Genomic DNA, 12,642 nt, shown 5'->3' with positions numbered 1-12,642 from the left:
TGTTTGCTTTTTTGACCACCACAGCACACTGAGCTGACAATTTCAATGTATTATTCACTATGAGTCCTAGATCTCTTTCCTGGGTTGTAACTCCTAAGATAGATCCTAACAAATTGTAACCACAGCAAGGGTTATTTTTCCCTGTATGCATCACCTTGCACTTGTCCACATTCAATTTCATATGAGATTTGAAAGCCCAATCTTCCAGTTTCACAAGGTCCTCCTGCAATTTATCACAATCCGCTTCAGATTTAACTACCCTACATAAATTTGTGTCATCAGCAAACTTGTCATATCCCTTTCCAGATTATTTAAAAATATATTAAACAGCACCAGTCCAAATACAAATCCGAGGCAATCCACTTTTTACCTTTTTCCATTGTGAAAACAGACCATTTAATCCTACTCTCTGTTTCCTGTCTTTTAACCAGTTTGCAATCCACAAAAGGACATCACCTCCTATCCCATGATGTTTTAGTTTTCTTAGCTTTTCATGAGGGACTTTGTTGAACGCCTTCTGAAAATCCAAATATACCACATCTACTGGTTTACCTTTGTCTACATGTTTATTCACCCCTTCAAAAAAAAATAAAAATAGATTTGTGAGGCAAGACTTCCCTTGGGTAAATTCATGCTGGCTGTGTCACATTATACCATATTTATCTAAATGTTTTGTGATTTTATTCTTTATAATGGTTTTTCCTGGCACAGAAGTCAGGCTCACCAGTCTATAGTTTCCTGGATCACCCTGGAGCCCTTTTTAAATAATGGTGTTACATTGGCCACTTTCCAGTCTTCAGGTATTTTGTAATTTATAGTATTGAGTATTATTATGAGTTCTTAAGAATTATATAGGATTTATTAGATATCTAATTTTAATGTCTTTTGGGACAAAGTATTAATGGCTTGTCCCCAAATTTTGATGTAAACCGACGTGAAGTGCACACAATGGGGCGGATTTTAAGAGCCCTGCTCGCGTAAATCCGTCCAAAACCGGGCGGATTTAGGCGAGCAGGGCCCTGCGCGCCGGTGAGCCTATTTTACATAGGCCTACCGGCGCGCGCAGAGCCCCGGGACTCGCGTAAGTCCCGGGGTTCTCCGAGGGGGGCGTGTCAGGGGCGTGTCGGGGGTGGGCCCGGTCGTCGCTGCATTTCGGGGGCGGGTCGGCAGCGTTTTGGGGGCGGGTACGGGGGCGTGGCTACGGCCCGGGGCGGTCCGGGGGCGTGGCCCCGCCCTCCGTACCCACCCCCAGGTCGCGGCCTGGCGTGCAGGAGGCCCGCTCGCGCGCGGGGATTTACTTCTCCCTCCGGGAGGCGTAAATCCCCAGAGAAAGGTAAGGGGGGGGTGTAGACAGGGCCGGGCGGGTGGGTTAGGTAGAGGAAGGGAGGGGAAGGTGAGGGGATGGGCGTTAGAGGATTCCCTCCAAGGCCGCTCCGATTTCGGAGCGGCCTTGGAGGGAATGGGGGTAGGCTGCGCGGCTTGGCGCGCGCCGGCTATACAAAATCGATAGCCTTGCGCGCGCCGATCCAGGTTTTTAGCAGATACGCGCGGCTCCGTGCGTATCTACTAAAATCCAGCGTACTTTTGTTTGCGCCTGGAGCGCAAACAAAAGTAGGCCTATTCGCGGAGTCTGAAAATCCGCCCCAATATGTTCGGTATATAAAAATGCCTAAATAAATAAATAAAATAAATACAACGGATGATTTTAATGATAGGTTACAAATTAATTGAAATAGATCTGAAATTTCATTTTGTAGTTCTTTCAGAACCCTGGGGTGTATTCCATCCGGTCCAGGTGATTTACTGCTCTTCAGTTTGTCAGTCTGGCCTACCACTTCTTCCGTTTCCGGAACAGGTATCTCCCCAACATCCTCTTCAGTAAACACCGAAGCAAAGAATTCATTTATTCTTTTCGTGACGGCCTTATCTTTCCTAAGTGTCTCTTTAACTCCTCGATCATTTAACGGTCCAACCAAATCCCTCACAGGCTTTCTGCTTCGGATATATTTTAAAAAGTTTTTATCATGAACTTTTGCCTCTGTGACCAACTTCTTTTCAAATTTTCTCTTAGCCTGTCTTATCAATGTCTTATCTTTAACTTGCCAATGCTTATGATTTATACTATTTTCTTGTGATGGATCCTTCTTCCAATTGGGGGAATTCTGTGCTACTGTGGAGTGCAGAATTTGTGCAGAATTCACCCCTGTGCAGAATTACCAAATTCTGCACAGAAAATGGCAGAGGAGACCCGGGCATGCTGCAAACAGAGCGCATGTGCCATTTTCGGTGAACATGAAGGTCCCTGCGTGACTCAGGATGCACTCCACTCGCAGCAAAGATGAAGGCCCCGGTGAGCATGAATGTATGTAGAGAGGTGTGTGTGTATGAGGAGGGGAGGGGGAAGAGAGGGAGGGGAGGATGAGAGATGAGGGTGTGAGAGACAAAGAGCTGGGGGATGAGCGGGAGGGGGTGAGAGAGAGCCAGGGTAGTGTGAGAGAGACCAGGGAGGGTGAGTAGGGGGTGTGAGAGAGAGCAGGGTGCTGTTTGAGTGTGGGTGCCAGAGAAGTAGCCTATATGAGGAGATTGTGAAGTAGTGTGTATATGTGTGAGAAATTGGGAGCTGGTGTGTATGAAAAAGGGATTGTGTGTATGCGAGGGTGCTAGCCTGTGCGAAAGGATTGTGTATGTGTGTGAGGGAGCCTGCATGAAGGAGTGCATGAGAGAGAGACATAGGTACCCTGTGTGAGGTATGCGTGAGAGAAAGGGAGCTTGTAAGTGTGCATGCAAGAGAGAGGGACCCTGGTTTGAGGGAATGTGTGTGTTTAAGAGTGAGGGAGCCTGTATGAGGGTGTGTGTATGTGCACTAGAGAAAGGGAGCATGTGTGTGAGAGAGGGAGGGACAGAGGGAGCCTGTGTGAGGGGCAGTACTGAGAACGGTGTCAAACTCTGGGTTTAGAGATAGAGTGGAAGGAGTTGAGCCTAGAGATGGAGGGGAGAGATACTGGAAGGTGGAGGAGTTGGGATCTGAGAGGGCAAAGTGGCCAGGGGAGTAGGGAGAGAGAGTGGAAGGGACACTTTTTCAGTGAATTTCTAGGGGAAATTCTGCTCAAAATATTAAAAAAATCTGCATCTTTAAGTAATAACTTTTTCCTGTATTAATTTAAAATGTAATTACTTAAGGACCCTCATGTAAATTGTGTTATTTTGACCAATATAAAGTTTGCAGAATTTTAAGTTTTTGTGCACAGAATTTATATTTTTTATGCGCATAATTTTAATTTTTTTTTGCACAGAATTCCCCCAGGAGTAAATTTTTAAATGAAATCTTCTGGCTAAAATAGCCTCTCTTACCTCACTTTTTAGTCATGTTCGCAATCATTTGACCTTACTTCCATCTTTCTTAATGCTTGCAATGCATCTGGACTGCGCCTCTAAGATGTGTTTGTTTTTTTTGGTTTTTTTTTTATAATGTCCAGACCTGTTGCACACTTAAACTTTGTTGCTGTACCTTTTCAGTTGTTTTTGTTTTTTTTAACTATTTTTCTCATTTTATCAAAGTTTCCCTTTTGAAAGTTTAGTGCTAGAGCCATGGATTTACTTACTGTTCCCCTTCCAGTCATTAAATCAAATTCGATCATATTATGATCACTATTGCCAAGCGGCCCCACCACCATTACCTCTCTCACCAAATCCTGTGCTCTACTGAGAATTAGATCTAAAATTGCTCCCCCTCTCTTCGGTTCCTGAACCAATTGCTCCATAAAACTGTCATTTATTCCATCCAGGAACTTTATCTCTCTAGCATGTACTGATGTTTCACTTACCCAGCAAATATTGGGGTAATTGAAATCTCCCATTATTACTGCACTACCAATTTGGTTAGCTTCCCTAATTTTTCTTAGCATTTCACGGTCCACCTCACATTTTGACCAGGTTGGCAATAGTATATACTCATCCTCAATACACAAGGGATTTCTACCCATAAAGATTTGACTGTGCATTTAGTCTCCTGCAGGATCTTTATCCTTTTGGATTCTATACCATCCCTCTTAGGCTGGTCTTGAGTTTTCTTGGCCTTTGGTTTAGCACAAACTGTTTTAGAGCTTCAGGCTCCTTCTTGCAGTGAGCTGTTTCTGTGAATGGCTCCGGGGGCGGTACAGATTTGGTCGGTACCTTTTCTTTTTGCCGGAAGTGGTTTTGTAGTTTCATTTTCAGATACATCAGCGAAAAGAGAAAGGTCCAAAGTGGTATAGTGAAATTGAAAGGTGGTAATGATCAATGTGTGGAGAGAGAGATGAAGAAATGGCAGAAATATTAAACGAATACATCAGCTCTGTGTTCACTAAAGAAGACCCTGGAGAAGGACCATCTCTACACAACAAGAAACTGGAGGGAAGTGGAATAGATGAAAATCCTTTTACAGTAGAAAATGTATGGGAAGAGCTAAAGAATCTGAAAGTGGACAAAGCTGTGGGGCCTGATGGGATTCATCCAAGGATACTGAGGGAGCTCAGAGATGTTCTGGCGGGTCCGCTGTGTGACCTGTTCAATAGATCCCTAGAAACAGGAGTGGTACCAAGAGATTGGAGAAGAGCGGTGGTGGTCCCGCTTCACAAGAGTGGGAACAGGGAGGAGGCTGGCAACTACAGACCGGTTACCCTCACTTCGGTGGTGGGAAAAGTAATGGAGTCACTGCTGAAAGAGAGAATAGTGAACTATCTTCAGTCAGGAGAATTAATGGACCAGAGGCAACATGGATTCACCAGGGGAAGATCCTGTCAGACAAATCTGATTGACTTTTTTGACTGGGTAACCAAGGAATTGGATCAAGGAAGAGCGCTCGATGTCATCTACTTGGATTTCAGCAAAGCTTTTGATACGGTTCCGCACAGGAGACTGGTGAATAAAACGAGAAGCTTAGGAGTGAGGGCCGAGGTGGTGACCTGGATTGCAAATTGGTTGACGGACAGAAGACAATGTGTGATGGTAAACGGAACTTTCTCTGAAGAGAGAGCGGTTTTAAGTGGTGTACCACAAGGATCGGTTTTGGGACCGGTCCTGTTCAATATCTTTGTGAGCGACATTGCGGATGGGATAGAAGGTAAGGTTTGTCTTTTTGCGGATGACACTAAGATCTGCAACAGAGTGGACACGCCGGAAGGAGTGGAGAGAATGAGACGGGATTTAAGGAAACTGGAAGCGTGGTCGAAGATATGGCAGCTGAGATTCAATGCCAAGAAGTGCAAAGTCATGCATATGGGGAGTGGAAATCCGAATGAACTGTATTCGATGGGGGGGGAAAGGCTGATGTGCACGGAGCAGGAGAGGGACCTTGGGGTGATAGTGTCTAATGATATGAAGTCTGCGAAACAATGTGACAAAGCGATAGCAAAAGCCAGAAGAATGCTGGGCTGCATAGAGAGAGGAATATCAAGTAAGAAAAGGGAAGTGATTATTCCCTTGTACAGGTCCTTGGTGAGGCCTCACCTGGAGTACTGTGTTCAGTTCTGGAGACCGTATCTACAAAGAGACAAAGACAAGATGGAAGCGGTACAGAGAAGGGCGACCAAGAAGGTGGAGGATCTTCATCGGATGACGTACGAGGAGAGATTGAAGAATCTAAATATGTACACCCTGGAAGAAAGGAGGAGCAGGGGTGATATGATTCAGACTTTCAGATACTTGAAAAACTTTAATGATCCAAAGACAACGACAAACCTTTTCAGACGGAAAAAAATCAGCAGAACCAGAGGTCACGAGCTGAGGCTCCGGGGAGGAAGACTAAGAACCAATGTCAGGAAGTATTTCTTCACGGAAAGGGTGGTGGATGCCTGGAATGCCCTTCCGGAGGAAGTGGTGAAGTCTAAAACTGTGAAAGACTTCAAAGGGGCGTGGGATAAACACTGTGGATCCATCAAGTCTAGTGGGCATAAATATAGAGGAGGTGGTAAAACACTGCATGGAGCGGCAGTAGCCACAGAGGCATTCACGGAGCGGGATGCCAGTGGCCAGTAGTTGTTCCACCTTCAGGCAGCAAAATACTGCACGGAGCGGCAGTAGCCACAGAGGCATTCACGGAGCGGGATGCCAGTGGTTTGTGTTCCACCTTCACGGAGCGGAAGGTTGGAGGGCTGCCATCTCCAAAAAAACAAAAAACAAAAAAACAAAAAACAAACAAACAAAACAGAGGTGGGTAAGAGTATGGGGCAGGGGTGTGGCCGTTTATTGCGGCAGTTGCTACCCCTGATTGAGCTGGATGTTCATTGGGATGCGGATACGGCACTGCTCTCTGCATTGGTGGAGGGGTGGAAGGGAATTGGGGCCGGAGGGTGCTGGAAGCCAATAGTGACGGGGGAGGGGGAGAAAAAAAAAGGGGGGGGGGGAAGATTAAAAAAAAAATGGATAAACTGCGTAGCTTGCTGGGCAGACTGGATGGGCCGTTTGGTCGTCTTCTGCCGTCATTTCTATATGTTTCTATTTGAATTAGTCTATGTCCCTACCATGTGGGACGGGGCAAAGATGGGCATGAATATTGTCTGTTGCGTGCCTTGGATGTCAAGCAACATTGGATGCGGTACTGGAAGATTACAAACTCTTTCAAACAGTCTGAGCAACCGATTATGCTCTATGGTGGAGATAAACAAGGTCAGTCAGCGACGAGAGGAACATAAGCCCATTGGGTAAAAAGTTATCTCAACTGTCTATGTGGATGCTGATGTTCCATTGCCTACATAGAATAGGACACATTCCCCTGGGGCTCTGGCGGTATCGTGGGCAGAACTTCGGTTGTTGTCTCCTGTCGAGGATTGCCAAGCAGAGACATGGTCCTGTTTACACACTTCTCCAAGGGTTACCGCTTGGATGTTTGTGCTCAGGAGGACTCTACCTTCGCACATGTGGTGTTGTTGAGACCACGGGCAGCCTTCCACCCTGTTCAGGAATAGCTTTGGTACATCCCACTCATGTGGCTTGGCCTGCCTGAATGCACAGGAAGGAGAAACTACTACTTACCTGATAATTTCCTTTCCTGTAATTAAGGCAGGCCAATCCACAACCCACCCTTGGCGACCAACTTGACTTTTAGTTCATCTTTATATGAGGACGACATAGAGTGGTGTTCCATTAAAGGACTGGAAAGTGTCATAACCAGCCCCTAAGTGCCGAAAAGCGGAATATAAAAATATAGATAAATAAATAGTGAATGTTAATTCTTTTGACTGTGCTCAGTGTTCCAGATTGGTTGGAAGCATGAGTGGTTGGCTGTTAATAGTCATGTTCAAGTCTAATCAGTTTGGCTTTTGCAGAGAATACTGGAGGGCTGATTCAGGGCAGGGCTATGTGTCCATCATGTCGGCTTTACTCCAACTCTATCTGCTGGTGGAAGTGCATAATTCACTTGTGTGGATTGGCCTGCCTTCCTTAGAGGAAAAGAAATTATCAGCTAAGTAGTAATTTCTCCTTTATCTCTACAGGTAAAAGTTGCAGCACCCATAGGGTGAACATTCAAGGTCTTGGGAATGGTTGTAGGCATGTTCAAAAATGATTTTGTCTTGGGGCTCTGGTTATTGAGATGGTTGCTAGAAGAAGCCAAAGATTATTGTGAAAACATTTCATAATTGACAGATTTATTTTCTGTTACTACCATTATGTTAAGCTCCTGTGATGGTGAAATGGGCCTCTGTAGGTAAGTGTGCGCACTAAGGCAGAAATGTGAATTTCTGACTCTTAATGGTATCACTCGTGGGAGGGTCAGGAAAGTTAGGTTACAATCTACGAACCTTTTCTGCTGCTGTCAGCAGAACCTTATGTTAAAATTACCCTGCATTTAACACTTTCTGTTTCTGTGCTTTTGTCTTGCCACTTCTGAACCATCCCTCTCCTGCATAGTACAGATCAGAGCTGGGAGCTGATGGACGAGGGACGGTGGAAGCCTCCCCTGAAACAAAAAGCTATTGCCAGACAGAAAGAGAGAAAATTTAATCAGAGGAATTTGTACCAAATGTAGCAGTATTAGTAAAACTAATAGGTCAATTGGCAATGAAAACAAAATTGGCAGAACAAAATTTGTTTTTGTTCCGCTGTTAATTTCATTCCTAAGGAGATGTTGGGAAGAAGATGTTCCTTCTGTTCGAACATATACCCACTGTTGTGAACCTGAGTAATTCAAGGTGCCATGCAGGCTCTAAACTGGTTAGACTGAGGAAATATTCCTTCACAGAAAGGGTGGGTGGATGCAAGGAATACCATCCCATTGAGAGTGGCAGAGGCAAAAACAGTAACAGAATTCAAAAAGGGCTTGGGATAAGTGCAGAAGGATCCCTGGTTGGGAAGAAGTAAGGGGAAAGCCTGAGATCAAGTAGAGACTGTGACATTGTACCAGGAATGAAACAGGGCTGACTAGGATGGGTCTAACGCTCTTTACCTGCCATCATATTCACTGTTTCTGCGATGTCTTGAGGAATCTGTAACCTGCAGTGGAAGGATCTGTGCCAAAGGCCTTCTCTCTCTCTCTTTGTCATTTCAGTTTCCGATGATGCCTCCCAAGGTTCCTTCCAGGACAGAGACCCTGAAGCCATGGCAGAAGCACGGGTGGACATCAGAAAACTTTTACAGTTCCTTGCAGGGCAGCAAGTCAATCCTACAAAAGCAATATGCAGTAAGCATCTGCAGTTGTGGCTCTTCTTGGTAGTGACTTGTTGTGCTTTGTCTTTAAAGTTGTAGATCTCCCTAGTGAAAGTGTCTGTAAACACCCTGCAGCAGATGGTGTATCACGTGCCTCGGTCTCCCCGGTCACTGAGCCTTGGCTGAGGACTCTCTCACAGCGACGCTTTCCTTTGTAGCTGTGGGCCAAGTTACACTGGATTCGGCAGTAGCCTGCTGTCTGATTAGACTCTGACAGATGCAGGAACTAACATGAAAGAAAACAATAACTTTCACGTATTAGAAAAGCATCTTTTATTAGACCCTGAGTCTCCTTCTACTTCACAGGTGCATTCTGATATGCTTCACATTTGGCATGTTTTTTGGGGGTGGAACACTAGTTGAAATTAAATGCTGCAAGCAGTAATAACCGTGCCTAATGCTTAATCTGGAAGCAGGTTCCACATCTCTTTAGATCTTTTAAAAACAAGTTTATGCTGCATGTTCTGGGATGGAAAATTTTCACATAGAAGATACAGTAAGTAAAACAGAACCCCCTAGGACAAGCAGGATGGTAGTCCTCACACATGGATAGCATTATCGGATGGAGCCAGATATGGAAAACTTATGTTAAAGTTTCTAGAACTTTGACTGAGTATACTGAGTATGCCCAGCATGCCCTATTCTCTGTACGTACCTGGATCAGTCCTGACTCCTGGGTTTTGCCCCCCTCCTCTAGCAGATGGAGACAGAGAAGTTTTCAAAACAAAACTCCGCCTCATATAGGATTGTGTCACCTACAGTCCGGCAGTATTTCTCTGTCTCCAGCAGATGGTGGAGGTGTCCACGCATCCATGTGGGATCCCTCTTCAGTATTTTTTCCTGCAAAACATTTGACTCGCAGTAGAGTGAGCTCATGGCTTTTCCTTAGAAATTGCCTTTGGAAACTTTTTCACAGTCCTTTTTGGGTTTTCCTGTGATTCCATCAAACGTGGGTCCCTCTCGTTTCCCTCTAGTTTCCCCAGTCAGGTTTTTCAATGGTTTGGTAAGTTTAATTTTGCTTCCCTTCCCCCTCCCCTGTGGCAGCGGTGTCTCGGTGCCCACTGGTGTCAACTGCCTGCCATCACAGTCTCTCGATTTTCCCCTCCTTTTCGTTAATCATGGCCTTATCCAGTTTCCGTCGGTGCCCCCAGTGTCAGATGACCATGTCCATCTCGGATCCCCACGAGGTATGTCCTCTGCCTGGAGGCATCGCACAATGTCCAGGGTTGCCGCATGTGTGCCCAGATGACCCTCCAGGGACGTTATGCTCGGCCCGACAAGATGGAGAAACTCTTTGGGTCAAGGAAGTCTGAGCCATCGAATTCGACATCAGCAGCATTTGCACCGATTGACCTGGAGGCCGTATCGATGGACACTGAACTGTCAGCGAATAGGGGCACCGGGGACCAGCCTCTTCCAAGTCGAGGACGTTAGGTTCGTCATCATTGACCTCAGCACTGGGGAAAGGCTGGGCCAAGCACCAAGGGAACCCAAGTAATCATCGGTACCGGTCACCTTCTATGCACGGTGCCGGGCTCGGGAAGGTGCCACCTCAAGCCGTGATGCCCCTGAAGCGACCCTGCGGCAAGGAGTGCCCATCTTCCATCAATGCAGGGGTCCCGTTTCAGTGGTCGATCCACCTCAGGGATCCGAGGAAGATTTGGCCACCCCTCCTGCCTCCAGGCAATTTTGGCATCGGTAACCTTCAAGGAAGAACTGAAGTGCACGGTCCAGGTGGTGGTGCAGAGAGCATTGCAGGGCCCTGCTGGAACCTCTGCTGGAACAGCTCAGAGTGCTTATTGGTGTGTTACCGACACAGTGGCGCCGGTTCCTGTGAGGCCATCGATGCCCAGCAGGGCACCAATGCTTCCCGCGACCGAAACGGAGCTGCTTGCTGGTTCCTCCTCCGAGGAAGCTCCATCGAGGCTGGCAGGGATTCTGAGGCCTGCAGCCCCCATACAGCTTTGCTGGTACTGGTGCCACTGATGCCCAAGCCTCTGGACGAAGGCTGAGCACCCAGGGCCCCATCCCATTTGGACTACAGTGACCATATGAACCCCTAGGGGGACGACATTGCGGAATTCTCCTCCAAGGACTCGGAGGGTCTCCCTTCAGAACTGTCTCCTCCAGATGAGCGAAGGTGGTCTCCGGAGGACTTAAACTTTGCAGGTTTTGTACACGATGGCGGAAGCCATCTCTTTTCAGTTAATGACTGAGGAGGATGCAGTCCTGGTGCATGAGATCTTTGAGTTGCTGCTGAGGATCTGGGAGCACCCCCTCACAGTATCTCCCGTCAACAGGAAGGCAGATGGGGTTTACTTCGTTCAACAGGCTACCGAATTCTGGAAGCGTCAGCTGTCACACCAAGAAGGCCAAGCACTTTCGGACCCATGCCTCGGCGCTCCTGGGCAAGGATCATAAAGCAATGGATGCTCTTGGGAGGAAAGTGTTTCAAGGGGCCATGCTCATTGCCTGCATTGCCTCTTACCAGCTCTACATGAGCCAATACTCATGCAATCTCTGGAAGTAGGTGCAAGAGGCAGCTGAGCGACTGCCTCAGCAGCAGCCAGACCCCTTCTTATCGCTGATGCATCAGGGCCTAGAGTGTGGAAAACATGAAGTTCATTCAAGCTACAATGTTTTTGAGACGGCAGCGAGAGCCTCTGTAGCGGGAATCGGCGCCCACAGAATGGCATGGCTGTGGACCTCGGATCTCCGACTGGAGATACAGGAAAGACTCGTTGACCCCATGCCCAGGAGAGAATCTCTTCGAAGATAAGGTGAAGGATGCGTTGATCCATGAGATCCTCCAGCAGCTTTCCGCCAGCAATTCAGACCCACCCTTCTCAGCCAGGAGATGTGAGAGGCAGGGTCAGAGGAAGTCTTTCTACCACCAGAGGAAATACTATTCTCTGGCCCCTCATCCCTCTTTGTAGAGGGTGAGCTCACGTGGCCGTCCCAGCAACAGAGAGCACCCAAGCCCAAGCTGGCTCTGAAACCAAATCCTGGGATGGGGTTTTGACAGGATCGTAGGGAGCATAAGCCAGCCACCTGAACCCGAGTCATTGGACCCCTTGGTCAAGGGCAGGCTATGTTCTTTACAGATCAGTGGCCCAGTATAACCTTGGGTCAGTGGGTTCTGTCCATTGTCCATCAAGGGTACCAATTAAACCTATTGGGTGTCCTGCCAAATTGGCCCCATGCCTGTTTTGGGGGCCACTAGCACATCAGGAGGTTCTATTTCAGGAGCTATCCGCCCTCTTAACAGTCAGAGCAGTCAAGCCTGTCCCACCAAGGCAAAGAGGGCAGGGATTCTACTCCCGGTACTTCCTGATTTCAAAGCGAACAGGGGACTTCGTCCCATCCTAGACCTAAGGGCCTTGAACAAGTTTCTCAAAAAAGAAAAGTTCAAGATGGATTCCCTGGGCACCCTGATTCCTCTCCTGCAAAAAGGGGACTGGCTATGCTCCCTCGATTTAAAGGATGCATACACTCATATCGAAATCTTTCCAGGTCACAGGAAGTATCTCAGATTTGTGGTGGGAAAACAGCACTTCCAGTACAGAGTGTTGCCATTCGGGCTAGTGTTGGCCCCTTGTGTCTTCTTGGTGGGGGGGGGCGCACCTTCGCAGACTAGAAGTGCATGTTTTCCTGTACTTGGACGATTGGCTGGTCAAGAGCACCTCTCTTGTGCTTGACCATCCGGGTGTTTGAGTCACTAGGGTTCGTCATCAACTACCCAAAGCCCCATCTCAGCCTGTCACCTTAATTGGACTTCATAGAAGCCCTGGTAGACGTGGCTCAGGCAAGAGCCTTCCTACTGCGCTCCAGGGTGGTCACCTTGGTGTCTGTAGTGGCGGTGATTCACAGAGCCAGCAGGTTTCAGCTCGGCACATGTTGAAGCTGTTGGGCCACATGGCTGCAACCGTCCATGTTACTTCCTCGGCACGCTTACACATG

The 12,642-nt window shown here is 47.4% G+C and overlaps 1 protein-coding gene across 5 annotated transcripts in view; it reads left to right on the top strand.

Moving 5' to 3' along the window:
• The window catches only part of HUS1 (HUS1 checkpoint clamp component), a 58,041-nt gene that overhangs the window by 42,251 nt on the left and 3,148 nt on the right, over positions 1-12,642 (top strand). For all 5 annotated transcript variants that reach the window (XM_029589833.1, XM_029589832.1, XM_029589831.1 and 2 more), the window contains one exon: positions 8,525-8,656. In XM_029589833.1, coding sequence (XP_029445693.1) covers positions 8,525-8,656 — 132 coding nt within the window. The remainder of the gene's footprint in view (positions 1-8,524; positions 8,657-12,642) is intronic.

The sequence above is a fragment of the Rhinatrema bivittatum genome, chromosome 2, assembly GCF_901001135.1.
Source record: "Rhinatrema bivittatum chromosome 2, aRhiBiv1.1, whole genome shotgun sequence".
Classification (NCBI taxonomy): Eukaryota; Metazoa; Chordata; class Amphibia; order Gymnophiona; family Rhinatrematidae; genus Rhinatrema; species Rhinatrema bivittatum.
The sequence above is the reverse complement of the archived record's forward strand: the minus strand, read 5'-3'. Positions and strand labels throughout refer to the sequence as shown.